The sequence below is a fragment of the Cucurbita moschata genome, unplaced genomic scaffold (assembly GCF_002738365.1).
Source record: "Cucurbita moschata cultivar Rifu unplaced genomic scaffold, Cmos_1.0 Cmo_Scf00009, whole genome shotgun sequence".
Taxonomy (NCBI): Eukaryota; Viridiplantae; Streptophyta; class Magnoliopsida; order Cucurbitales; family Cucurbitaceae; genus Cucurbita; species Cucurbita moschata.
Window position 1 is genome coordinate 4,195,550 of NW_019268525.1, and position 24,119 is coordinate 4,219,668.

At 35.5% G+C, this 24,119-nt stretch overlaps 3 protein-coding genes and 3 long non-coding RNA genes across 8 annotated transcripts; 3 read left to right on the plus strand and 3 right to left on the minus strand.

Moving 5' to 3' along the window:
• The first annotated feature begins 2,524 nt into the window (after nucleotides 1-2,524).
• On the plus strand, nucleotides 2,525-4,406 carry LOC111447129. The gene is made up of 2 exons (XR_002711220.1): nucleotides 2,525-2,775; nucleotides 2,991-4,406. It is a non-coding gene; the product is annotated as an uncharacterized LOC111447129 (long non-coding RNA).
• Nucleotides 4,333-13,199, minus strand: LOC111447131. Its single transcript, XR_002711222.1, has 3 exons — nucleotides 13,188-13,199; nucleotides 12,345-12,348; nucleotides 4,333-4,422 (listed from the first exon to the last, which is right to left on the minus strand). It is a non-coding gene; the product is annotated as an uncharacterized LOC111447131 (long non-coding RNA).
• Nucleotides 5,633-6,472, plus strand: LOC111447130. The gene is made up of 2 exons (XR_002711221.1): nucleotides 5,633-5,942; nucleotides 6,061-6,472. It is a non-coding gene; the product is annotated as an uncharacterized LOC111447130 (long non-coding RNA).
• On the minus strand, nucleotides 6,669-8,795 carry LOC111447128 (protein AE7-like 1). Its single transcript, XM_023086144.1, has 5 exons — nucleotides 8,673-8,795; nucleotides 8,331-8,436; nucleotides 8,069-8,168; nucleotides 7,266-7,311; nucleotides 6,669-7,070 (listed from the first exon to the last, which is right to left on the minus strand). Exons 1-5 carry the CDS (start codon nucleotides 8,782-8,784, stop codon nucleotides 6,970-6,972), a joined length of 465 nt encoding a protein of 154 aa, XP_022941912.1. The 5' UTR covers nucleotides 8,785-8,795; the 3' UTR covers nucleotides 6,669-6,969.
• Nucleotides 9,226-13,545, minus strand: LOC111447124 (protein RTF1 homolog). 2 transcript variants are annotated; one of them, XM_023086136.1, is made up of 2 exons: nucleotides 13,377-13,545; nucleotides 9,226-11,669 (listed from the first exon to the last, which is right to left on the minus strand). In XM_023086136.1, exon 2 carries the CDS (start codon nucleotides 11,615-11,617, stop codon nucleotides 9,641-9,643), a length of 1,977 nt encoding a protein of 658 aa, XP_022941904.1. In that variant the 5' UTR covers nucleotides 11,618-11,669; nucleotides 13,377-13,545; the 3' UTR covers nucleotides 9,226-9,640. The 2 variants fall into 2 exon arrangements, with proteins under 2 accessions (XP_022941904.1, XP_022941905.1); XM_023086137.1 differs by lacking the exon at nucleotides 13,377-13,545 and adding an exon at nucleotides 11,777-12,285.
• Nucleotides 13,546-13,707: 162 nt separating this feature from the next.
• LOC111447123 (vam6/Vps39-like protein) lies at nucleotides 13,708-24,016 on the plus strand. Of its 2 annotated transcripts, XM_023086135.1 has the most exons (13): nucleotides 13,708-14,254; nucleotides 14,550-14,761; nucleotides 15,951-16,082; nucleotides 16,164-16,307; nucleotides 16,591-16,703; nucleotides 18,571-18,979; nucleotides 19,322-19,651; nucleotides 20,125-20,346; nucleotides 20,560-20,802; nucleotides 20,967-21,419; nucleotides 22,099-22,197; nucleotides 23,474-23,681; nucleotides 23,756-24,016. In XM_023086135.1, exons 1-12 carry the CDS (start codon nucleotides 13,813-13,815, stop codon nucleotides 23,675-23,677), a joined length of 3,003 nt encoding a protein of 1,000 aa, XP_022941903.1. In that variant the 5' UTR covers nucleotides 13,708-13,812; the 3' UTR covers nucleotides 23,678-23,681; nucleotides 23,756-24,016. The 2 variants fall into 2 exon arrangements, with proteins under 2 accessions (XP_022941903.1, XP_022941902.1); XM_023086134.1 differs by having other exon boundaries at nucleotides 23,474-24,016.
• Nucleotides 24,017-24,119: the final 103 nt, after the last annotated feature.

Genomic DNA, 24,119 nt, shown 5'->3' on the forward strand with positions numbered 1-24,119 from the left:
CAAGACTTTAGTGAGAAAAAAATAATTACAACTAACCCGAGCACAGTGGTTTTAGTTAAAACATTATAATATCATTTATCGATTAAAACATCGAAAGTTACAATTTATCTCTTTACGTATTGTTAAAATGAAAAAGAATAAAAATAAATAAAGATTGATTGCACGTCCGACATAATCATAATCACATCAAAATATCTTGGACAAGCAAATTAATTTACAAAGATACGACTTTAATTAATTATGATGAATTTCGAATCTCTTAACGTGAATGTAGGTTCGTGTCTATGTCTCATGACAACTATTTTGACTCGTTCATACGCCATGATTATTTTGTACTACCCCTGGAGATAGCCTATTGAGCAAAGCTATAGCCATAATGATTCGAGACAATACTTGGAAAGCTTACAAGTTTAATTGATTTTTACCTTACATTCAAACAGTTCATCAATATATACGAGTGAGGATTCAAACTTTTAACCTTATAAGATGATATATGTTTTAACTAATTAAACTATATCCAAATGAATAATTAATCGTAATAACTATATTTATACATAAATATTGAATACTTTATGTCTTACGCAAGAACGTAAGATAACACAACATATGTGTGTATATATTATATATAACTTGAAAATTGGAAGTTTATAGTATAAATTTTTGAATCATTAATATGTTAATTATTGTTTTTGTTACAGTACTAAGATATTACCAATAAACTTTTCTTTAAAAAAATGTGGTGAATAGGCAATATTTATTCAAGACATAATTATAAGACCACGTCCTTGACTAAGTCATGTTTGGCCCATCAATTAAATCATTGATCCAAAATATTTGGATGGACTTTAAGATTGGAGGGATTATGAAACATTTACAAATTTTGTCCTACTTTAAAGAAAATTAAAATTTACTCCTCATATGTCAAACTATCATGGTTAATTATAATATTCAAAATTATAGAGACTAAATGATCAAATTTATAAATTACTTTTCACCAAATTTTAAATTTCAATTTACTCCTAATTAAATATGCTTAAGCCGTTGTCTTTTGATAAGCTTACTAGTTTATATAAACAAATAAATGTTTTCATTAAAATAGTTTCGATTTAATTAATTAGTAATTTTAATAATTTCTTTTGGAACAAAACATTCTATAAAAATAAAATTATTGTACATTTAGATTCAACATAATTTACGATAATTTTAATATTTGTAATTATCACAACTTAAAAATTATGTAGAAGGGTTTTGTTTAGCTTTTAAAAAATTATGTACTTAAAAAAAGACAAGTCAGAATTTACAATTAAAAAAATAGCTTTTAAGAATTTGTTTTTCTTCTGTAAAGTTTGCTACAATTTTAAATTTATTATTAAAAAAAAAGAAAAAAAAGAGAGAGAAACTACAAGAAAACAAATACAAATTTCAAAATTTAAAAACAAAAAATGTTATCAAATGAGGCTGTAAATTTTTATTTTTATTTTTAAAATTAAACATATAAATATTCAATCCATTTTTGTGTTTATTTGTTTCATTATCTACTTTCTACTCAAGTAAGTTTTAAAAAAAATTTAAAAATAGTTTTGTTTCTCTGGATTATTTGTTTTTTTTTAAAGGATAAAACCATAATAAATGGTAAGGAATTAAAACATGTATCAATGTATATCACAATATTTTAAAACAATAATTGTACAAAATTTATAAAATAAAAAATGTTGATGAATTTAACGACAATATTTGAAATTTTATATTATTTAATACATTTGATCAACTTTTGAAACTGGGATATAATCTTCAAAATTACTATATCAATTACGTAGTTAAAATGTAAAATTATTGTTTTTTAAAATTAATTTTATAATATAAGATTAATTAAAAGATTTATTGTTCGACCTATCTCCTTTAGTATTTTCTCCTCTAAATAAACATTTTCTAGTTCTTTGAACTGTTGGTCTAAAAAAAACAAAAACCCCTTTACAATTATATTTCAATCAATATAGAAAATATCTTCAAATGGAAAAATAACATAATTTCGAATCGACATTCGTTGATAACCTAAAAAAAAAAAAATAATCTTCATGTTTATATTGACTTTAATATGATTTTAATTATATATTTAAAGTTAGAAAAGCATTTGAGGTTTCCATATTTACATTTATTATCAAACAAAAACAGATTATATTAATTAAATTTAATGTGTGAAAGCAATATATTAAATTTACAAATCTACCCAGCACGCGTTAAGATATTTTATAAAATTTGCCTTTAATGTAGGGCTGCCGTTCTGCGCTTCCACCTTGACGTCTCCAAAGCCATAGACAAATATTTTTCAAATATTCTGAAAACAAAATTTTATTAAATAATATATAAATAAAATAATCACGTTATTTGCTTAAAGTTGATCGCTCCTTCGATTAGCTGTGAAATTCCCAACCACCCAATTTCCACGTATTTTTCGCATTTATTCCTCCGCCTTATTGATTAATTCAACCACGTCACTCAATATCATCCGTCGATTGTTTTTGCCGCTTCCTAATCCTAGCCGCCCATTTCATCTTCTCCCTCTTTAAAAAGATAAAATCCTCATCCGCCATTCATCTGCCTCCATTGCAAACCCTATTTTTTCTACGTTTATTTGTTTTGCAGATCTGTCTCCTTCGTCTTCTCTGTCGCCGTTCTGATGGCTGTAGATCGGTAGATCTGGTGTTGATCTACGCGTTGATAGCGGTTTCTTACGGATTCGTCCTCCGGTGACGGACGTCGGTTGTTTATTTACAGGTTCAGCATCAGATCTGGTTTCTTTTCTTTTCTGTTTATGTTCTGATCGCGATTCTTGGATTGTTCTATTGTTCTTTCTTTTGGCTTCGTTTGGTATCTGCGACGATCGTTGGAGTACCCTTCCTACACGCGCCAATCCAGAGTTTGATTCTTGATTTCGGTATTTTCTTTGATTATTATTGTGCAACAAAAGCTGTTTCGGTCTATTCGAACAGGTATGGAATTTGGTTTGCGTGGGATGTTTATGGAGGCAGTAACGCTTCGAGTCGTGCTTGGAGACTCCGTGTTTTCGGACGATGAGGCGGTTGGTTGCTGCGGATCAAGATAATTTCATCCGATCTGTTCGTGGTTCAACATTGCAAAGCTGTGGACCACTATTCGATGGAAGCTATATCTTGTACATAATTATGAAAGCATCAGAAAAAAGTAGATGAGTGATTGTGGATGTAAAGATATCGGGATTTAGCCTCTTTTTTTTAGGAGGATGAATTCTGGTAGCTCTTTGTCATCCGGCCTTTGCCATGACAGGTGCGCTTGCATGGCAGGTCATTCATAATAAAAAAAGCATGTTTTCGTTTTGAGGGAAGATCGCACGGGGATTGCCCGGGGTCTTCCCTCGCTGGTCTGTTTTCCTCTTGCTCTATTTCTCTCCGTTCGTTTCTGCAACTTCAACCGATGGAACCGCTTCTTTGGTCATAGCCTTTTGACCTGATCGAACTCGCGACATGCAAAGGTACTCTACCGATTTTTTAATTTAAATTTCAGAACAATCGTGAAATCGTAGTAAAAAAAGAACGAAGGCTTTCATTTATTTTTTTTATCATTGTTGAATATTCTTGTTTATCTTTGAAAACAGTAGCATTTTCCGGTTGTCATTCGCTTGTTTCCATCCATCCCTCCTGTATAATAAATTTTTTATTTATGTTTGTACCAATAATAATTAAGCATTTTGGGGATTTGTCAACGACAGTCTTTGCTATAGGGGGGTGTCATCGAATTCAAGGAAAACAATGTTATTACGACGATGTTCCTACCCCATTCGTATTTCTTCCAGTTTATAGTTTCCATTCTTTGTCTAACTAAAACAATGTTTCGACATTGTTGTGATATAATTGGGTTTGCTGTTCTCCCCTTCCATTAGCTATAAAAGTTGTTTAATATTTTTTTATAGGTAATAGTTGTCACATTTGATCTTTAGGGTACACCCAACGTGGGTTTTTGTACGTTTTGCATATTATGTTAGAACTAGTCCTTGTCTTCCCAGCTATTTTATTGTTAGATAGTGAAGAAGATGCGTCCAAACGGCACTTGAGTGCATGCAATCGAAGAATTATTTTGCGATCAACGGAGGCACAACAATCAGCTTGGCTCTATCGTGAATCCTGTCATCATCTCCTCGGCTGGTACTTCTTGGATCTTACTTTCATCCATGGTCTCTCTATTAATCTACTATTTTGTAAGTTATTTTGGAGCTTGTTTATTGTATATTTATTTCTGCTGCGCATGTCGTGAGTTTGTTTAAATTCTCTAGATTTGTCAGTCGCAATTTTCGTTTACTATTTGTCAGTCGAGTCTTACTGTTACTGATTATGCTTCCACTAGGCTTTCTAATTCGTTGTTAGATTTGGTTCTCATATTAGAAATTATCTCTTCAAAAGGCTTGTTAATTTATTTTTTGAGACCATAAGTACTTTTTGGTATTACTTTTTCTAATCTTGTGGAAGACCCCATGATACATGATACATGTAATGTGTTTTGTTACGAACGCCATCGAGTATAATGTGGAAAATGAACGTGTGTTAATTTCCATCCGATTGAGAAATCTCCTAATTTAGTAGTGTTAGATTTTTCGTCTGGTCTAATCTTATCATCTAGGGCGATTTATCCGGAGGTGTTGAAGAACATAAGTTCATCTGCCTGGTTTTTAATTGCGAAGTTGAATTGTTTCAATTTTCGTGTCATGTATTAATTGGAACTTTTTTTAAAAAATATTTTAGCTCTTATAGTTTATTGTTTGTATTTATCCCTTCGTAGCCCATAATTTTAGATGTAATCTATAAAGTCGTAAACTTTTTCCTGTTGCATTTTCCACAAAATGGAGCTGTTATTTTTTTTTTGTTGGTAATTGAATTCTCGATGCTCTTATAGTTTTCATAATCAAGTTTTTTTTATCGTAGGTGATAAAAATATATTTCACTGCGTACTTGGAGTGATCTCCTACTGATTTTTCATTGTTTAAAAAATTGTTTTTTGATTTTGGGATAAATAACATTGGCTAGATCATCTCAACCTTTAGACTAAAATGGTTCCCCGTTTTGAATTTAGCATGTTACTTTCTCAAATACCTTGTACGTTTTCTGATGTGTGGTTGGGGAGAATTTGATACGAGCATCTCTGGTGGGCATTTTAGGTTTATAAATGGAATCGTATTTTTTAAATTATCTTGTGAACTTCGAAATTCATCTGAAGAAATGGGGGTTTTCAGAGTCCATGATAATTAAATTTTTATGTTCTTTGATTGAATTAAATTTTGGGAGTAATTTTCCGGTTCTTCACTATAATAGATCTGTAAGCTCAAAGAGGTAGAGCGCTCAATTCCTTCCTAGAATTTGAGAGGTTGATGGTTCGAATCCGTCCAGATCTTGACTATTTTGTGTAATGAATAGTGAATTGAATATTTGTTATAGCCATCTTTTCGTTGTGCCTGTGTGATTCTTTTTTCCTTTTTGTTTTGCAAGAATTTACCTTTTTAGACACGATGGTCAAACATAAGTTGATTCTTTATTTCTCATACCAAGGAGAACTTCTAAATCTGCACCTTTTACTTCATGTTGATGTTAGTATTTCAGAAATGGTAGATGATAATCAAAATATGCTTTAATTTTTAATTGAATAAAAAAAAAATCAATGGCGGTGGAAAGGTGAGACGTAAGGTTTTAGTGTTAATTGTGTGGATGGCTGGTTGGTTATGTATAGGATTATTATTTTCTACGTGCACTGCACTTACGACCAACTTTGGTGTGTCTTAAATGTTGACTTTGAAGCAGGCTCTGCAGTTCAATATCCATAACTCCGAAAAGATTGATCTTCTTCTATACGCTGAAGTTGTCCTTTTATCTTCCCATGTTCAGATTTGGAGTCCGACCTCCTTCGACCCCTGGCGCAGCGTAAGTGATCCATGGCTTGCTAGGTACTATGTTGTTTGATTTTTGTATTTAAGCACACATTTTCCATCATTATACCAAAGACCCATTAAATAATTGGAGATGGCATTTGAGTTTGCAGACTCGAGTAAATGCTCCAACAACAAAGGTAAAGAACTTAGACCAATAAGAAAACTCACTATCTAACATCGAGTGTGGCAAACCACCACACCACCAAGGGAAAAACGTCCAGCTCGAGAGAAGGGAAAAACGTCCACTTCACCCCAATGCTCAAAAGGTCAGACACAGCGAAGGAACCGCCCAAGTCCTGTCCCTTGAAGGGGAGGATATAGTCTATAGGCCTTGACCCTACATAAATTGGGTAGAAGACAAGAAGCCCAAAAATGAAACGGCTCACCACCAAAAAGAAACCCTCCAATAAAGACACAATGATAAGTGTAATAAATTTGTTGGAATTACATGCCGAAACAAAATGGAAATATTATTTATCTATATAAAAATATTATCAATTTGATAGTATTTTTAACACAAAATACTTATATATAGATTCTTAGGGTTCTTATTTTTAGAATTTTCATTTTCATCTTAAACAAAATATTATTCACACAACCAATTTTTCTTCTCAAGTTGCCACATTAATTTACGACTTCATCCACACACATTAGTCACAATTTCCAAATTTAAGAGTTAGATAAAAAAAGAAAAAAAACTTGTAATCTGAGGACACAATTAAAATCAACTCTCGAATTTAGAGATATTTTGTAGAACCAACTGAAATATCCAAGGCTGGAAGCCGATGAAGGGTCCAATACAGAAGAGATATTTTGTAGAACCAACTGAAATATCCAAGGCTGGAAGCCGATGAAGGGTCCAATACAGAAGAGATATTTTGTAGAACCAACTGAAATATCCAAGGCTCGAAGCCGATGAAGGGTCCAATAAAGAAGTAAATAAAATCACATATATTAATATTTCTATATTACATTCACAGACTACCTTTTTCCACTCTGTACGTTGATATATAATTTGTTCAGAGCTCGCTGGAATACAGGCATTCATCTACAAGCTGACGCAAATTTGGATTTTCCATTGCCGCTGCCACTCTTTCTTTATCGTTTAGTTGCTTATTAACTGTTCTTTTTCCCAAACAAAGACAAATTTAAAGATGAAAACATTCTGCATTAGCATCTGCAAGTGGTAACTAAAAGGATATTAAACACAGTCCCTTAATTAGAAGTATTAACTATCACGGCTCTAACAAGTTCAATCTTTGATTTCATGATTTTTTTCTCCTTGATCTATTAAAACAGAATGTCTTAATCTTACCTGATTCTTCATTAGCGTGGGATCCTGGAAATACTTTGATGTCAACCTGCAAAATCCACAACCAGACTTAGTGGACGACCTAAACTCGAGCCAGATTCAAAATTGTTTGAGTTGTGATTTTCAAGGCTATTAGAATCCCTAAGGCTATTTCAAGAAGACAAGATTCAAATGGAGTAAGTATAGCATATTTTTCCATTATATTTTATAAATTAATTGTTCATAAAAAATATTTTAAGGTATAACTTGAAAGAAAAGGAAGATAAAGAGACATTCTTTCCAAATAAGTTTTAAAATTAAAAATAATTAGAAAAGAAGTTTGTTTGCCTACAATAACAGAACACCAGGAAATTGTTTTCAAAATTAACTTTTAAATTAATTTGTTTCCAAAATATTCTTTAAACTAAATTGTTTTCATTTTTTATATTGAAAAAAATCTAAAAAAATAGGTGGGTAGTTTTTTTTTTTTTTTTTTTGAAAAAGTTCATTTTTCTGTTCTCTAAGTTCTTCCTTAGTTTTGTAAATGATTACCGATTAAGTACAATCCAGTAAGAAAAACAATTAAAAAAACAGTTTATCGAAGAATTCCCCAGACAATATCTTAAAAATACAGCCAGCACACTATTATTATGATCGTTTCCTTCAAGAACCTACAAACTTCTCCAAAATTAATTTAATACCCAGCCACAAATCACAAATTTCATCGGTATCTGGTGATTGCAACAAGTATGGTGGAGAACTGAAATCGAACAAACAGTACTCCCAACATTTCAGGACTATTTCAAAGGAAAGGAAAGTATACTGACCTTGTAATTTGGGGGAAAAAAATGTTTAAGTTTCACCCGCAGACAGAGACCAATCACAGTTGCCATGCTACAATGCTGGATAGTCGGAGTGAAGGTTATCCTATATAATAAACACTAATTCAGTAAAGGATTTAGGATACTTTGCTAGAGTATGAATCTTGATAATGTGTCTGTTAGAGCATATAATTGTAAATCAATCATTTCAAATTGTTTCTCAAAATCAATGAGGAAGAATTAGCGGAGTTGCTTCGACTGTGCTTACAGGATACGCCCTAGCTTGTCATCGACGGTGATCGATTCCTCCGAGAGAACACTTAGCTGCTCTAACGAATACGGATGTTCCGGATCTCTAATATCCCTCACGAAATGTGTCAAAATTCGAGTCAAGGATAATAAGTTAGCAAATTCACTATCAAGTAACAAATTCCACGAGAAACGAGAAAAGCCAATTTCCTCAAAATAAGCTAAAACTATACATCCGGTCACTAAGAACTTGCGAAAAAACTAATTTTCTAATTAGAATTCAGCTTGAAATTTGACCTAAAAAGAAAATAAAAGAAGAATTCAAAATCGGTCACAACACAAACAACTGAGAAAAGGATATCATAGATTTCGAGAGGATCAACGGAGTCGTCACCATGGAGATCCTCGGAGCGAGCGATCCGCTCTTTCTTGGCGTGAACCACAGGGTTCGCATTGATCAGCCCCAGCGTCATCCTTCTTCTTCCTGTGTCCGTGACTGTGCGAACTTTTAATTACGAGTCTAAAATGGTTTAAAGGGCGTAAGCACATTGGTCACCGAGGAAAAACGCGTCACGGTCCAGTAGGAGAGAAGCACGTATAATGATTTGTTGGAATCTTGGGTTTAATTAATTGGTGACAGAACGGTCAATGAAGGTTCAGAAAAAGGCTATAATTTAGCCGCCCATTGGTTTAATTAATTTTTATTTATTAGTACTCATTTTCAAAATGGAAAGCGGAACCAGTGGGTGGTGAGAAGAACAATTTCATTAATATTTTCTATAAACAAATATGAGAAATAAGAAACATGTTGCAAATTCCAAAACTCACATGACACTTTTAAACATGTTTCGTTCAAATTAAGACAAAAGACAAAAACTCATACACAAGATCCGAGCTCGAATGGTAGAAAGTAAGGCAAAACAATTCTGAAAATCATGTATAAATAACCCTAAGAAGTAACAGGAGTTTTCACCGTGACTGGATGGATTTAATCTTCACTTACAAATCTTGAAACATACACAAATTTCATACACAAAAGAAAACTCGAACCATAGACAACTCTCAACTGTTTCAGACTTGGCAAATCACTGAACACAAGGGGCCACAGCAGTGGTAATGTGGCAAAATTAATCAGAACTACACGGATTTCTTACAGGCTCAAAAGATTTGCCGCAATCAGGAAGCATTTCTTGTTCAACTTAAGGGCGCTTCTAACAGTTACCTTACCAACTCGATAATTGTTTATATGCCAAATCCTCGAAGACCAGAACACGCTATGTCGGAGCAGTAATATCGAATGACGTACTATTTAGTTGCAGCCATCGAGTTTCAAAGAAGCCCTCTTCTTCTCTTGTAGTCACTAACAGTCAGTGTCAGGGCATGCCGCCTCCCATCGTTCTCAGGGACTTGACGTCCAACTGTGGCTTCTATCTGCTGTTTCCTTGCTAAGAACCCAGCCTGAGCTCCCATGGGTCCACCAAATTTCTGAAGCACAGCCAATGATATAGGCAGCTCAAAGTTGTGCAGCGAGTTTGATTCTGTACCTCCATCTACAGGAGCACTAGTATCAACCAACTTTCCAGCCCCAGCAGCAGCTTCCAATGCCGCTGCTGTAGCTGCCATGCCAGCTTCTGCAGTCCGACCAGATCCTGTTCTATTAGTCTCTGATACAGGCATTGCATTATCACTGTTGCCACCTGCTTCCGCAGCCCCATTGGCTTCACCAGCGTTTCCAACATAGTAATTCCTTGACCTGGTCCATCTCCTTGAGAAGGGATCGTAACCGGCCTCTCCAGCTTTCAAGTCTTTCAAGGGTCTTAGTTCTGATGCATTTTTGAAGTTCTCCACCCTGTTCTTCCTGTTCATCTCAACTAACCTAATTGCCTTGGTATCTTTCATCTGCAACCTCCTGGATGCCTCTAATTGCTGCAGCCTTGCCTTGATCCTCTCAACCTCAGATTCATCATTTTTGCTTAGTGCTACGTCCATCTCTCTCCTCAGCCGGTCCTTCTCAGCTGCAATATTTAATGGCCTTGATGAAGCAGATTTTTTCTCTCGCAACATCTGCTTCACTGTGGCCGCTGAGTAGACAAAGTTGTTGGCTTTCTGTATAGCTTCCTTCTTTTCCAATACATCCTGCTTGCTCAGCATCCGACCATTAGTTCGCTCTACCTCCTTAAGCCATTGTTTATATTCATCCTCAAGTGGTGCAGAGTCCGATACCATAGCCATCTGCCACCTGGCAGCAGAACTTTCGTTTCCCCAAATAACATTAAGATATTTATGTGTGATTTTGTTCTCTAGCTTATACTGACGATCAGGTTCTGTTGCATCAACATTGCGCACCAAGCAGAGCCGGTAGATAGACCCGGATCTTGATCTCCCGATTCCAACTCTCACAAAGCACCCAACTATCAACTCCTCAAAGAATGGTTCCATTAACCATTTTGCAAGCTTTGATCTACGAATAGTAATTTCCTTGATATCCTCAAATGTTGGCCCTTTTAAACCAGACATGGATCTTTCATCATCACTGTCAACCATTCCGCCATCTCCTGTAGACTCTTCATCTTCACTTTGAAACCTACTTTCACTTTCACTTGAGCTACTCAAACTAGGAGCAGTGAAGGGCTTTCGTTTTGTTGGTGAGAACCTTCGATTATTAGCATTCCCTCTTGATGCATCTCTCAATTTACGATGAGCTTCTGGATCCTGCTGTTTCAACCTTTTTGCACGCAATTCATTTAAAGCATCATCTTTCGCAGCTGCTCTATCAGCAGATCTAGCAGACGATCTAATACGTGATGATGGGAGAGGTGAGATCTCTTTCCGAGATGGAGCAGTCTTCCCTTTATCCTTCTTAGCTCTTAAGCTTTCATATAAATGCTTATCATTCTTCTTTGACGCTCTGTCTGAAAGAATCATCTCCCTTTGAAGTTCAGACATACCAGCAAGCTTGCGCCTGTCATCATCATCTTTATAAAGATCATCCCCAACGTCAGATTCATTACTGCTGTCACCCTCACGATCTGAACCAACATCTTCATTGTCCCCTTCTTCTTGGCTGCCCGCATCATCATCTCTTTCAGCAGGATCTAGCCTCTTCTTCAGAGGAACCTGAGATCCAGAAGGCTTCCTGCTAGCATAACCACGATCATCATCTGAGTCATCATCCCTAGAGTCACTTCCAGCATCAGAATATGAACCCTCACGCTGTCTTCGAGATGGCGGATGAGAGTGTCGATTCCTCCCTGCTGCATTAGTTCTTCCAGCAGCCTCCAGAAGTAAATTTTCTAGATCTGCCATATCACAGCCTCTGACACCAAAATCTGTGACTTCTGTGACTTTCCCTCCTGTCCTGAAAAAGTAGAAAAACTATTTATAAGGCTCAAATTCGTGCTATTCTTTAGTAGTCAAAATCCATATTTAACACCTTGCAAACCAGGGAATGCTATAAAATAATACCATCAAGATGTTCGAAGGAAACACAAGCCACCCTCCACATCTCCATGAAACACATACTACCCCCAAAAAAACTGAGAAAGTGTAATTTACAACTGGAAGCTGATCAACTCATTAAGAGATTGGCAGTAGAATTTCATCAGCAGTTATGAGAAGTTCTCCCCCTCCTCAAGATTACTCAGGTAAAAATTCTATGAATAGTCTTAAATCAATTGACGAAGAATTAGAGCAGCACAATAGTTGGGCTGAGTCGGAACATAGGTTCTTTAAGTTACGAGGATATCTCTCTACCACAAACTAATCTCAAAATCTCCCAAATTTCTCACCACCTTACTATATTTGTAATTATAACTTCCTGCCAAGGCTAATATAACAAACTTCTCCTTCATACTCATAGTTGCCACTAAATAACTGACTACAAGAGCTACCTCAACAAGTTACTCCTACCACTTGTTTTAATGAACTAACTCATGCTACTGCCTTAAATGGCGAACATTACTCATCCATCCCCAAAAGATTCAAGTATCACATCATCCTCACGAATGGTGAACATAATATTATAATTTTCCACAACTCTTAGGCAGTCAATGCGTCTTCAGTCATCAAATTCCACAAGAGGTAAAAAAGACAGCACCACCATCCACCACTAGGCCCCCAACCTCTCACAGTCATAACCATAGCATAAGGGGGTAAAGTAGGTTCATCGCCATGACAGTTCAAATATTTTCTCATGAGAGCATGGTGTTGCACCCAAAATTTGTATCACGAAGCCCTGCACCTTGAGCAGATAAATCTTAATCGCTCACTTTATCCCTAATTTTTCCTTGTTCATCCTAACAATGGAAAGCCATATGATAGCAGTGGGTATAGAACTAAGATAAGATTAAAGAAAAAAGATATTAAATGAATACGAGTTTTATCTCATGAAACTATCAGCGGGAGTTATAAAGCCTCCAACTTAACCCCAACAAGATTCATGGGTTTGGGTTGAGTCGGGCCCCAACTCAGGTCAAGGGTTTGTAAAATATGTCCGAGACCTGTAAAATTATCACTTTGAAAGCTAATTTTTGCGTAGTTTAATATTTATAAATTAATGCCTCCCCAAAACACAATCAATATTGCAACCGTTACAAGTCTCAAAGCTTCATCAATTTACTATTAACAATAAAATCGACAGAAACCATATTTGCCCAGAGTCTAGCAACCAAAACCACGGTCCCAAACAAGAAAATATAAAAACTTTAAACATACAGCAGAGTACAGCAGAACATAGCCACACACACGCACACACACAGAGCAAGATCGAGAGCCATGTTCACACAAATCAAACTTAGGGCACCTCACAAGTTAAGCCTAGAAGTTAAATTTTAAAAAAGAAAATCCTCAATATTTAGAGCTATAAGACTGCCATGACTATCTTCCAAAACTCAAGGAGAGTCAACCAGAAAAAGCTTCGAAATAGAAATCAAGAACACCTTAAGACAGAAATCTAGGGCTGTACAACCGCCATGAGAGACTGAAGGAAAGTGTGACCGACGCATAGAGGTATTTGAACCATAAAATACTGCAAGATAATGAAAGAAAACACGAGATATTGAATTACCTTGGCTTGACCTTCAACCGTTGAGCTACAAGTAAAACGCTGATGATGGAGGGCGATTGAGCGAAGATTTGCAGTTACCTGTTACTGCCCCAAGTACGGTGGAGAAGAGACGAGGGTTTTCGTGAGAATCTCGGGATGCCGTGGAAACTCGGAAGTCTGTCTATTCAGGACACTCAGCTTAGGATTGCTTTAAGTTAAATTACAAATTAGTCCCTACATTTTACAAAAATTAGAATTTTATCTTTATAATTTAAAATATTAAAAGTAATCTTATTAAAATTATAAACTTCAAACAGTCCCTCGAAAATGTCTAAATTGATTTTTCGCCTTCATTTCGCGGGGGATTATTTGCCAAAAGAAAAGGAAAGAAAATGAACTCAGGTGTATTTGATTTGTTGAGAACGACAATCGAAGATGTTCTAATTGAGAAGACGAGATGGTGCATAGTGCTTACGATTCCTTCGAGCTATTCAAGGATAATCCTTCGAAGATCGAATCGATCGAGTCTTACGGCTCCAAGCTTTTCATCGGTTGCTCAGATGGATCTCTTCGTATTTACTCCCCGGTATCCTCCGGTCCAGACCGTTCTCTGTCGTCTGATTTCCACTCGATGTCGATGGAGCTGCAAAAGGAACCTTATATACTGGAGAAGAACGTGAAGGGATTTTCCCGGAGATCTTTGGTGTCGATGAAGGTCATTGATTCGAGGGAGCTCCTTTTGACTCTCTCTGAATCAATCGCGTTTCACAAACTTCCCAATTTGGAGACTCTTGCCGTAATAACCAAGGCCAAGGGTGCCAATACGTATTCCTGGGACGATCGCCGAGGCTTCTTGTGCTTCGCAAGGCAAAAGAGGGTCTGTATTTTCAGGCATGACGGTAATTATCTATGCACTCAATGTTTTTTTTTTTCCAGCCAGTTCGTAGACTTCGAGTTTGAATTGATTTCAGCTTAGAAAAAGCGGCATTTCAGCTTTTGATATTTTAGTTCGTGGAATAGATTTAACCTTTCGCAGTTTCTAGTCATGGAGTCTCAATTCGTGATCTTTTACGTTTGTTCGGTTACTCGGCAGTTTGAAGGAACATTTGCCAAGATTTCAATATAAAAGTTACCCATTTAGAAGTTATAATTAGAGTTTTTGGCAAGGAAGTTTAGATACTTTTGGCATTGTAGGGGGACGGGGATTCGTGGAGGTTAAAGAATTTGGTGTCCCTGACACAGTGAAGTCAATGTCTTGGTGTGGAGAAAATATATGTTTGGGAATTAAAAGAGAATACGTGATATTAAATGCTACCAGCGGCACATTGACTGATGTATTTCCTTCTGGGAGGTTGGCCCCGCCTTTGGTAGTCTCGCTACCTTCTGGAGAACTTCTCCTTGGAAAGGTATGTATTGATCCTGTAATTCACATTTTAAATTCCGCTGCTTAGGTGTTTTCTCTGAAAAAAAAAGAAAGAAAGTTTATGCTATACAAAGTGAAGAATTAAAGCACCGATAACCATAGAATAGAAGGGATCAGTTTAAGTGATGAAACATGAAATCTTATACCTTCTTAGAATTGCGGCTTTGAACTCGATACTCTCTTTAGAAACGCTTGAATTATGGGCCTCTCTTGATCCCTTAATGCCACATTTCTATGCAGCCACTCGCATATTTCTCTGTGCGGCATTATAGTTTGTATATACGAAAAGAAATATTATTATATTTTAAACTTCTCAGTTTAGTTAGTTCGCTGAAGGTGATCTTTGCTAATATGTGGAAGAGAGGAGACAATGAAAATATATGTATCTATTATGACTGCATAAGCGATTGATGGAGGTGCATTTGGAATGGAACTGAAAAGAACCAAAAGTACATGCTTTTGTAGGAAACCGGTTTCACTGAACATATGAAATTTCAAGGAGGCAGGGAGCCTCAACTCAAATCAAGCAAGATTAGAATTTCCCAAAAAAACAAAAAAAAATCCCAAAAGGTTTCTCTTCATTTTGAAAGATAAAAAAGATTTCTCTTCACTATTAATTATTCTTCCATTTTTTTGAATCAAATGATTAGCAAAAAGTTCTAATTAGCTACAGTTTGTAAAACAAAAAAAAAAAAAAAAACCAGCTGAAAGGGTGACCTACAATAGCAAATAATACGTATATGATTGTGATGCATTTGAAAGATGACTTATGAGAAGAGAATGGAGGATCATGCAGTAAAGGTTGGGAGAATGGAAGTCTTTTCATCACAGTTGTATTTCATATATAATATATATTTATACTTTTACAGAAAGCCAAAGTAGAATGAGAGGTAGAGTGAAATGAAGTTTTTAAAATCTGGAAATCAGATTAAGTATACTGCTGTGCTGCACCAAATGATACTTCTATACAAATTATTCATGCTTGAGATGCACTTTTTGTAGCAGACAAGTGGGCTTGTTTGCTGCTATGCTAATTCTAGTCCAGCAGTTGGCTCATATTTCAAACTCGGTTGATGTCGGATTTAAATTGAAAACAAAAATAATATTGTATAACATTCGTAGTAATTTTCCTTACACATTTATGGAATAGATGCTTCATGTCTCACTTTTAGGATAATATTGGTGTTTTCGTGGACCAAAATGGGAAACTTCTTCAAGAAGGTCGGATTTGTTGGTCAGAGGCACCTTCTGTCGTTGTCATACAGAATCCCTATGCAGTTGCTTTGTTGCCAAGATATATTGAGGTATCTTTGATCCACTGTGAGCAATTTAAAACACTTCATTATTGAAATCTTTACATATGCTTCCGTTATTTAAATTTGCAGGTTCGGTCTCTCCGGTCTCCATACTCATTGATACAAACCATTGTCCTTCGAAATGGTCGGCACCTTATTGACAGTAAGCATGCTTCGGTTGTTGGATTAGACAATTCTGCCTATGGCCTCTTTCCTGTGCCTCTTGGTGCACAGGTGAGCTTCAGCTCATGTACAAGATTGTGTTAATTGTGTTAATTGTAGTTTGGGGTGTCTGTGTCCATGTTGATTGTCAAAAGGGAAATAATATGTACAAAATTAGATTGTTTTATGATTTGAGTAGATAGAGTAATTTCAGTATTTTCGGCACTTTCATCTACATTGTGTTATTAAATAGATTTAAAGGATTATTATTTAGTTTATATGCTCCAAAATCTGGATATAGCACAAACATCTTGCTCAGAGGTTTATGTTTAAGAAGCTGTCTTTTGGGCTGCAGATTGTACAATTAACAGCATCTGGCAACTTTGAGGAAGCGTTGGCTTTGTGCAAATTGCTTCCACCTGAAGATTCAATCCTCCGATCGGCTAAGGAGAGTTCGATTCATATTAGGTTAGTAAGACAAATCACCAATTAACTCAAAGCTTAAGCTGATACGTTACGGTAAATTTAATATTATATCAACACTCTAATACTCTCAAATTCAATATTATTTGGGAGAAGAAATTACTTTATAGTGGTTCCAATACAGGACCTCCTGCATTAATATCATGTTAAATCACATATTAGCCCAAAAGCTTAAGGTGATAGGTTACAATAAATTTAATATTATATCAACACTCTAATACGTCCCGCACTTGTGGGCTTGAAAATTTATTGAACATCTAGCAAGTGGAATTCCATTTAATTGGGGGAGGAAATGACTTTACAGTGGTTTGAACATGGGACCTCCTGTTTTAAAACCGCATTAAATCACCTATTAATTCAAAAACTTAATCTAATACCAACTGTTGTGATTTTTCTTTTTCCCATTTTAGCAGTGGAAGCATGTTTGGTAATTATCATCTTAATTTTTCTTTTTCTTTTTTGATAGGAAACGTTATAAGTTTTTTATTCCACATTTGAAAAGTACAAAAGAACCTGGTCCAAATACCCAAACACCAAAGCTTAAATGAGGAGCTCAAATTGGAACAAACCAATAAAAAGTTGTAGTTACCAATTATAGACAGTGTATGTTAAGCAGAGGAAAAACGTTTCAGGTGTATCCCTGATTTTCTCCCAATCTCCATTCTCTATACATCATTAAAAATTCTCTTATTTCTATCTAACCAAACATCTCAAAGCACAACTATGACTACAATAGTCCATGGAAACTTTGAATCATCACTGGTTAGCCCAGTGGTCAATAAGGGTCAATGTAGATAATAAAGGGCTTAAAAGAAGTTGATTCAAGTCACGGTAGTCTTTTACCTATGATTTAATATCTTACGAGCTTCCTTGACAACCAAACACACTAGGATCAAGCAGTTTCCTATAATAATAAAGTGCCCACAACAGACACTAGCGGATGTAAAAGATATATATAGTCCATGAAAAATTTTGCTTAAAAACTCATGTCCACGCAGCATCACTTATTCTCATGTAACTCTTTGGTCACCCAAGGGAAACACCATTTCAGCCCAAAATATTGAGTAATTTTTTTCCAACATTTTTGGCTGAGGAGAACTGACCAAAAATATTCTTTGGATTCCATTCCTTTCTCCTGTCAAGTACACACATGTTTGGAGTAAAGGCACCTTAGGATGATGTTCTTTTTTCTGCCACATTCTTTCAGCTCTATTAACTCCACCCTAATTGGCTGACCATAAAGAATTTATATGTTTAGGGTTCTCTTGTTTCCAACTAGACTTAGTCAAGTAGCTTTACGAGACGCTAGTGTTAGTAGTAAGGTGTGGATTGCAGATTTGCGGAAGAAGGTACTTGACCCTTTTGAACTCCATCTTCCAATGCCCCTTTTGTTGATGAGCTGAATATCATTAATCATCTTTGATACAAAATCAAAGGTACCGAGGAAGTTCTAAAATCAAATGCTACAGATTCAAAGGCACCAAGAAAACTATAATACAATTGAAACTTGTTACTTAAAATGTTGAAATGAAGATCTCCTCCTTTTGGTTGACCCATGTAGTATTATGTGCTTGTTTGAAGCATATCAATCTTCCTTCATCATTCAAATTTTTTCAAACCTGCAGCAGGCAGCAGCAACCCGCCATCCTCCTTCCACATTGCACACAGCAAAGTTTTTTGATATCATGTTACTTTACTTTTATGCTATATGAGCATAGTTTGGAACATGCTACATTGCCTTATTGCTGTTAGTATTTAGTTACTTCTAAGAGAACTTTACAAGACCTTTCAATGTTGTTTCCAATAACTTCTGTTAGAAATTATTTTAAATATATTTTGTCTCATATTTCAGATATGCTCACTATCTTTTTGATAATGGGAGCTATGAGGAGGCAATGGAACATTTTTTGGCATCTCAAGTTGATATAACCTATGTGCTTCCCTTTTATCCTTCACTTGTACTTCCTAAGACAACTTTGATCACTGAAACAGAGAAATTGATGGATATGACTTTGGATGATCCTCATCTTTCAAGAGTTTCTTCAGATTTTTCTGACGACATGGAGTCACCTCCACACCAGCTACTGGAATCTGATGAGCACTCGACATTGGAGTCAAAAAAAATGAACCATAATACTCTCATGGCTTTAATCAAGTTCTTGCAGAAGAAAAGGCACAATATTATCGAAAAGGCCACTGCTGAAGGGACAGAAGAGGTAGTTTTAGATGCTGTTGGAGACCGGTATAAGAAATCTTACAAGGTGAAGTCCTGATGTATGCTGCGTCTATTTATTTATTTTTTACTGTGACACCATGTTCTGGTATGAATTTTGATTGTGAATCTGTGATTTCATTTTCTTAGTCCTGTAAAGTGGTTGAGATTCCTTTAGATAAAAGCGTATTAAGATGATTTCAAATGTTTGGATCTTATGTTTATGCTGTTTTCCTTGTATGGAAGATGTCAAGAGAAAAAGTATGTTGGTCATATAAACTGGTGGTCTAGGTAAATTTTTCATGAGAAGACATTTTTGTGAATTTAATGTTGATAGGTTTTATAAAATACATGTCAATGACTCAAATTTCATGATCACGTTGGTTTGCAGGCACGAGCGAACGTCCCTATCAGCTCAGGTGCTAGGGAGATGGCAGCAATACTAGATACAGCGCTACTTCAAGCTCTGCTTTTTACTGGACAATCATTCGCGGCTTTGGAATTATTAAAAGGCCCAAATTACTGTGACATTAAAATATGTGAAGAGATCCTTCAGGAAAATAATCATTATTCCGCTCTGTTAGAGCTGTATAAGTGCAATTCCATGCATCGTGAAGCTCTAAAAATTTTGCATCAATTAGTGGAAGAGTCAAAAGCCAACAAATCTCAACCTGAACCTATCCAAATGTTCAAACCTGAAATGATCATTGACTATCTTAAGGTAAGTTTTCACAACCGTTTGAAGAAGACGCTTACTTTTGATGGAATTTTTAGTGTCAAATGCATGATATTTTCATTAGGTAACTATAGTGGCTGGATTTAGATTGTAGATTATTTTAATGTTTTAAAGGGTTTTTTGATTTATAATTTGGATATACGATTCGGTTGTGAGCTTCTAGTGAGACAGTGATTCCATATCCCTATGCCTACGAAGATAAAACTATTACTAAATCTTTATGATCTAAATCTAGAACCACCTTAGGCGTTTTTCTGTACCCAACACCCCTAACTACTCAAATTTACCTGTCCCAAGGCTGTATGATATGCCATAATTTTTTTAATTGATTAGTGGAAGATTCTTCTCTATTAACTACTATTGAACTTATTATTTTAGGGCAAAAAAGAAAAAAAAAATTCTTTTTCTCTGGCATTAGCTATAGTATCTAATTTTGTTTGACACAATTTTTCATACAGACACTTTGTGGAACTGATCCCATGCTGGTTCTAGAATTCTCGATGCCCATTCTCGAAAGCTGTCCCACACAAACTATTGAGCTCTTTCTTTCAGGAAATATTCCTGCAGACTTGGTCAATTCGTATTTGAAGCAGCATGCTCCTAACTTGCAGGGAACATATTTGGAACTTATGCTTGCAATGAACGAGAGTTCTATTTCTGGAAATCTCCAAAATGAAATGGTAAGCACATGTAGAGCTGCTTTGTGAGTTTGATAGGACTTTATTTCATGTCCTTATACATGACGTTACCATTTTCCATTCATGATATAAGAGTTTCCAAAACAGTACGTGCAAGCAACCCAAGCTGATCTTTTGTACTTTCTGTTAATTGGATCTAATGGCAGCCTTTCATTAATTCCAAATGGTACTAATGGTCAAAAATATGCCTTGCAGCTTCAAATATATCTTTCAGAAGTTCTTGAATGGTATGCAGATTTAACTGCTCAACATAAATGGGATGAAAAAACTTACTCCTCCACTAGAAAGAAGTTGTTGTCTGCTTTGGAGACAATCTCAGGGTATCATCCGGAGGTTCTATTGAAACGTCTTCCTTCAGATGCATTATATGAAGAGCGAGCAATCTTATTAGGGAAACTGAACCAACATGAGCTTGCCTTATCTCTATATGTTCACAAGGTACCTTCGACTGTTTGAACTAGATTTGCATCGTAGAATCTCTCTTTGTTGCAGTTAGCAGCAGTTGCAAATAGCTTTCATTTTTTTGTTTCTGTAGTTCTGTTATCTACCATGTCTTTTATACTAACTCAAAACAGTAAAGTATTTTTCTTCATTTATTCTAGATCCATGTTCCTGAGTTGGCACTGTCCTACTGTGATCGAGTTTATGAATCTGTAGCTTACCAGCAATCAACAAAATCTTCTGGCAATATATACCTGATTCTTCTACAAATATACCTCAACCCCCGTAGAACAACAAAAAATTTTGAAAAGAGAATTACTAACTTAACATCTCCTCAAAATATGGGCACTCCCAAAATTGGGTCAGGTCCTTCATTCAAGGTTAAAGGAGGCCGTGCAGCTAAGAAAATTGTAGCAATAGAAGGTGCAGAAAACACGAAAATTAGCCTTAGTAAGACTGACAGTGGCAGGACTGATGGCGACACAGATGAAACTTGTGAAGAAGGTAGTTCACCAATTATGCTTGATGAGGCTTTGGATTTGTTGAGCCAAAGATGGGACAGAATTAATGGAGCGCAGGCACTCAAACTTCTACCAAAGGAAACAAAGTTACAGGTACGCATTCTGTCGTTAGACATCTTACGAAAAGATTAACTAGAAAAAGTACTAGGACTCACCCCATGCTTATGTATGTGAGCCTAAATGATTTCATCTTATCTCAAATTATTTGTGGATGTAACTGTCTCTGATTTAAATCAAACCATTTTAAACAGTTCTCAGCCTAATCCCTGCCGATCTGTATCTTTCAAGTTTAAAAAGATAATTTAGCCAAAATTGTTTCTTCTTTTTAACGCACCAATAATTAAATAATAATGAACTCGTATAAAAAAAAAATTTACACTTATTGATTTCATGTATTAGTTTACCAATAATATTCTATAGTTGAAAATTGGTTTAGAAGAACATATATATGTAGAAAATAAGAAAATTTTAAATGACTGATTTTATATATCAAGGTTACAAGAGGTTGAAAGGGACTACACGGTTTCTTTCCTTTAAGCCTTCTTCATGTTATATACCATAGATATAGATTGTAATTTAACAATATTTTTACAACTTCACATAAAAATTTGAATTAATTAAATACTATGTTTGTAATTGGTTAGAACTAAAAGAAGGTTGAAAAGAAATCTAAATTTCTCTTCTTAAAACTTTTATATCTAATACAGAACGATGTTTCCAAACTTCATTCTTTGTAGTTTCATCATTAGCTTTCTTTCACCCTAAAATGCAGAACTTGCTTCAATTTCTTGGACCACTTTTGAGGAAATCGAGTGAGGCTTACAGGAACTCTTCAGTGATAAAGAGTTTGCGACAGAGTGAAAACTTACAGGTATGCCCCACGAGAAGCAAAATTAATTTTTGAATGATGCCATTGCGCATCATATCACAGTTCTCATCCCAGATTGGACATCTTGATTTCACTATTTGTATATATTCTTGCACTGTTTGATTGGCTTGTTACCTTTCTAATCACATGGTAATCTGTTGAACTTGATCGCGTATCTTAACATGATAGGTGCTTTCATTTAGATGTTAAGAAGAAACGCTACAAGAAATTAACCTCAAATCTTCCAAATGACAGTCGTGTGGTAATCTATCGAATAGTATCTTAACATGGTAGATCCTTCTATTTAGAGGCGAAAGGGAAATTTTACAAGAAAGGAACCTCAAACTTCCCCCATGACAGGTGCTTTTAGAAGGCATTTAGAGGTGCTGCCATCCCTATCTGTTGATCTAACGTCTACAAGATTTTCAACACTTTTAGCGTCTGCCTCTCCCTCTCCCTCTCAATCTTTCATGTCAATTATTGGCTAAAAACGTAAAATGGACTCGAAACTACTTTCTCCAACCCCTCTCCAACTATTCATCTCAACCGCTCAAATTTTATGTTCAAGTGTCATGGTCGTACTTCTAGTTTTTGCTTCCTCTTTAACGGGATTATTCTCTTAGATCTTCTACATCCTCCCACGGTTGGACATCTATCCTTTGGATTCAAAGTTATAACTTTCTGGTAAATGGTATAATGCCTAAACCATGAAGTTTAGGTGCACTCCTTTTAATCTAAACAGTACTTTGAACTGATCCTCTGCCTCTTCCAATCCGACCTGTTTTGGTTTTCTCAAACTTCTTTTATTATCCTGACTTTTTTTTTTCAACAATGTGGGGTGGGGGATTTGAACTTTTGGTCTTTTATTCAAGGACATATGTTTTAAACATATCAATTTTATGTTCCATGTAGAGTTTGTTGATTACTCTCGTTCTCACCTTCCTTCCCCGTTCACCCCCAACGATCATCCCAATATGTTGCTATAACACATTTACTCCCGCAACTAAGTGACATGAAATGGATCAGGGTCAGTGTCAGCCACTCTCTAAATTGAGATTCTTCCTCAGTGATATTGAATAATTGATCTGGAGTTCTAACATATAATACCATATTGTTTCATTATATTGTTTCATTATTTTGTATCATTATATTGTTTCATTATATTGTATCATATCTGACCTATTCTTGCCATACTTCATGTGAAACAATTTGATTCAGGTGTTATAGTTTGTGCCTCGTATTCTAAGGTAATTTTGATGTGGAATAAAATTCTGAACAGGTGAGGGACGATCTCTATAAACAAAGGAAACCCGAAATAAAAGTAACCAGCAATAGCGTGTGCTCCCTTTGCAATAAGAAAATAGGGACGAGCGTTTTCGCGGTCTATCCAACTGGGATAACCCTTGTACATTTTGTCTGCTTTAGAGACTCACAGAGCATGAAGGCTGTGTCCAAAGGTTCGCCAATAAGGAAGCGTACATAGTGAAGTGATGTAAGGGCTTCTCCCTTTTTAGCTATCAATAACAAAATGAAGCTCTAACAGGTTAACTAACAAACTCAGGCGTCAAGGAGGGTGACTGCTGGTGTGGAGAACTTGGAAAGTGGCTTGGAGAGTGTTTATTTGCCATTCATGGGATTGGTTTTTTGGGTGCATTTATATATTATAGTTTTTTTTTTCTTCAATTGGGTGAAGAATGTGAGGTTGTATTTATATGAGGGTTTTGACTATGCCTTGAATGAAAGGGCACAAGATCCTAATTTTACTGTGATATGTCATGTAATCAAAGTAATTGCTTTATTTAAGAAAACAATTTTCTTGTAAGCAAAAATATCATTTTGAAATTATTATTAAATAATTTTATGGTTAAATATATGTTTTAGTTTTAATCTTGGAATGTTTTTGTTAATTTGTCTCTATTGTTTAA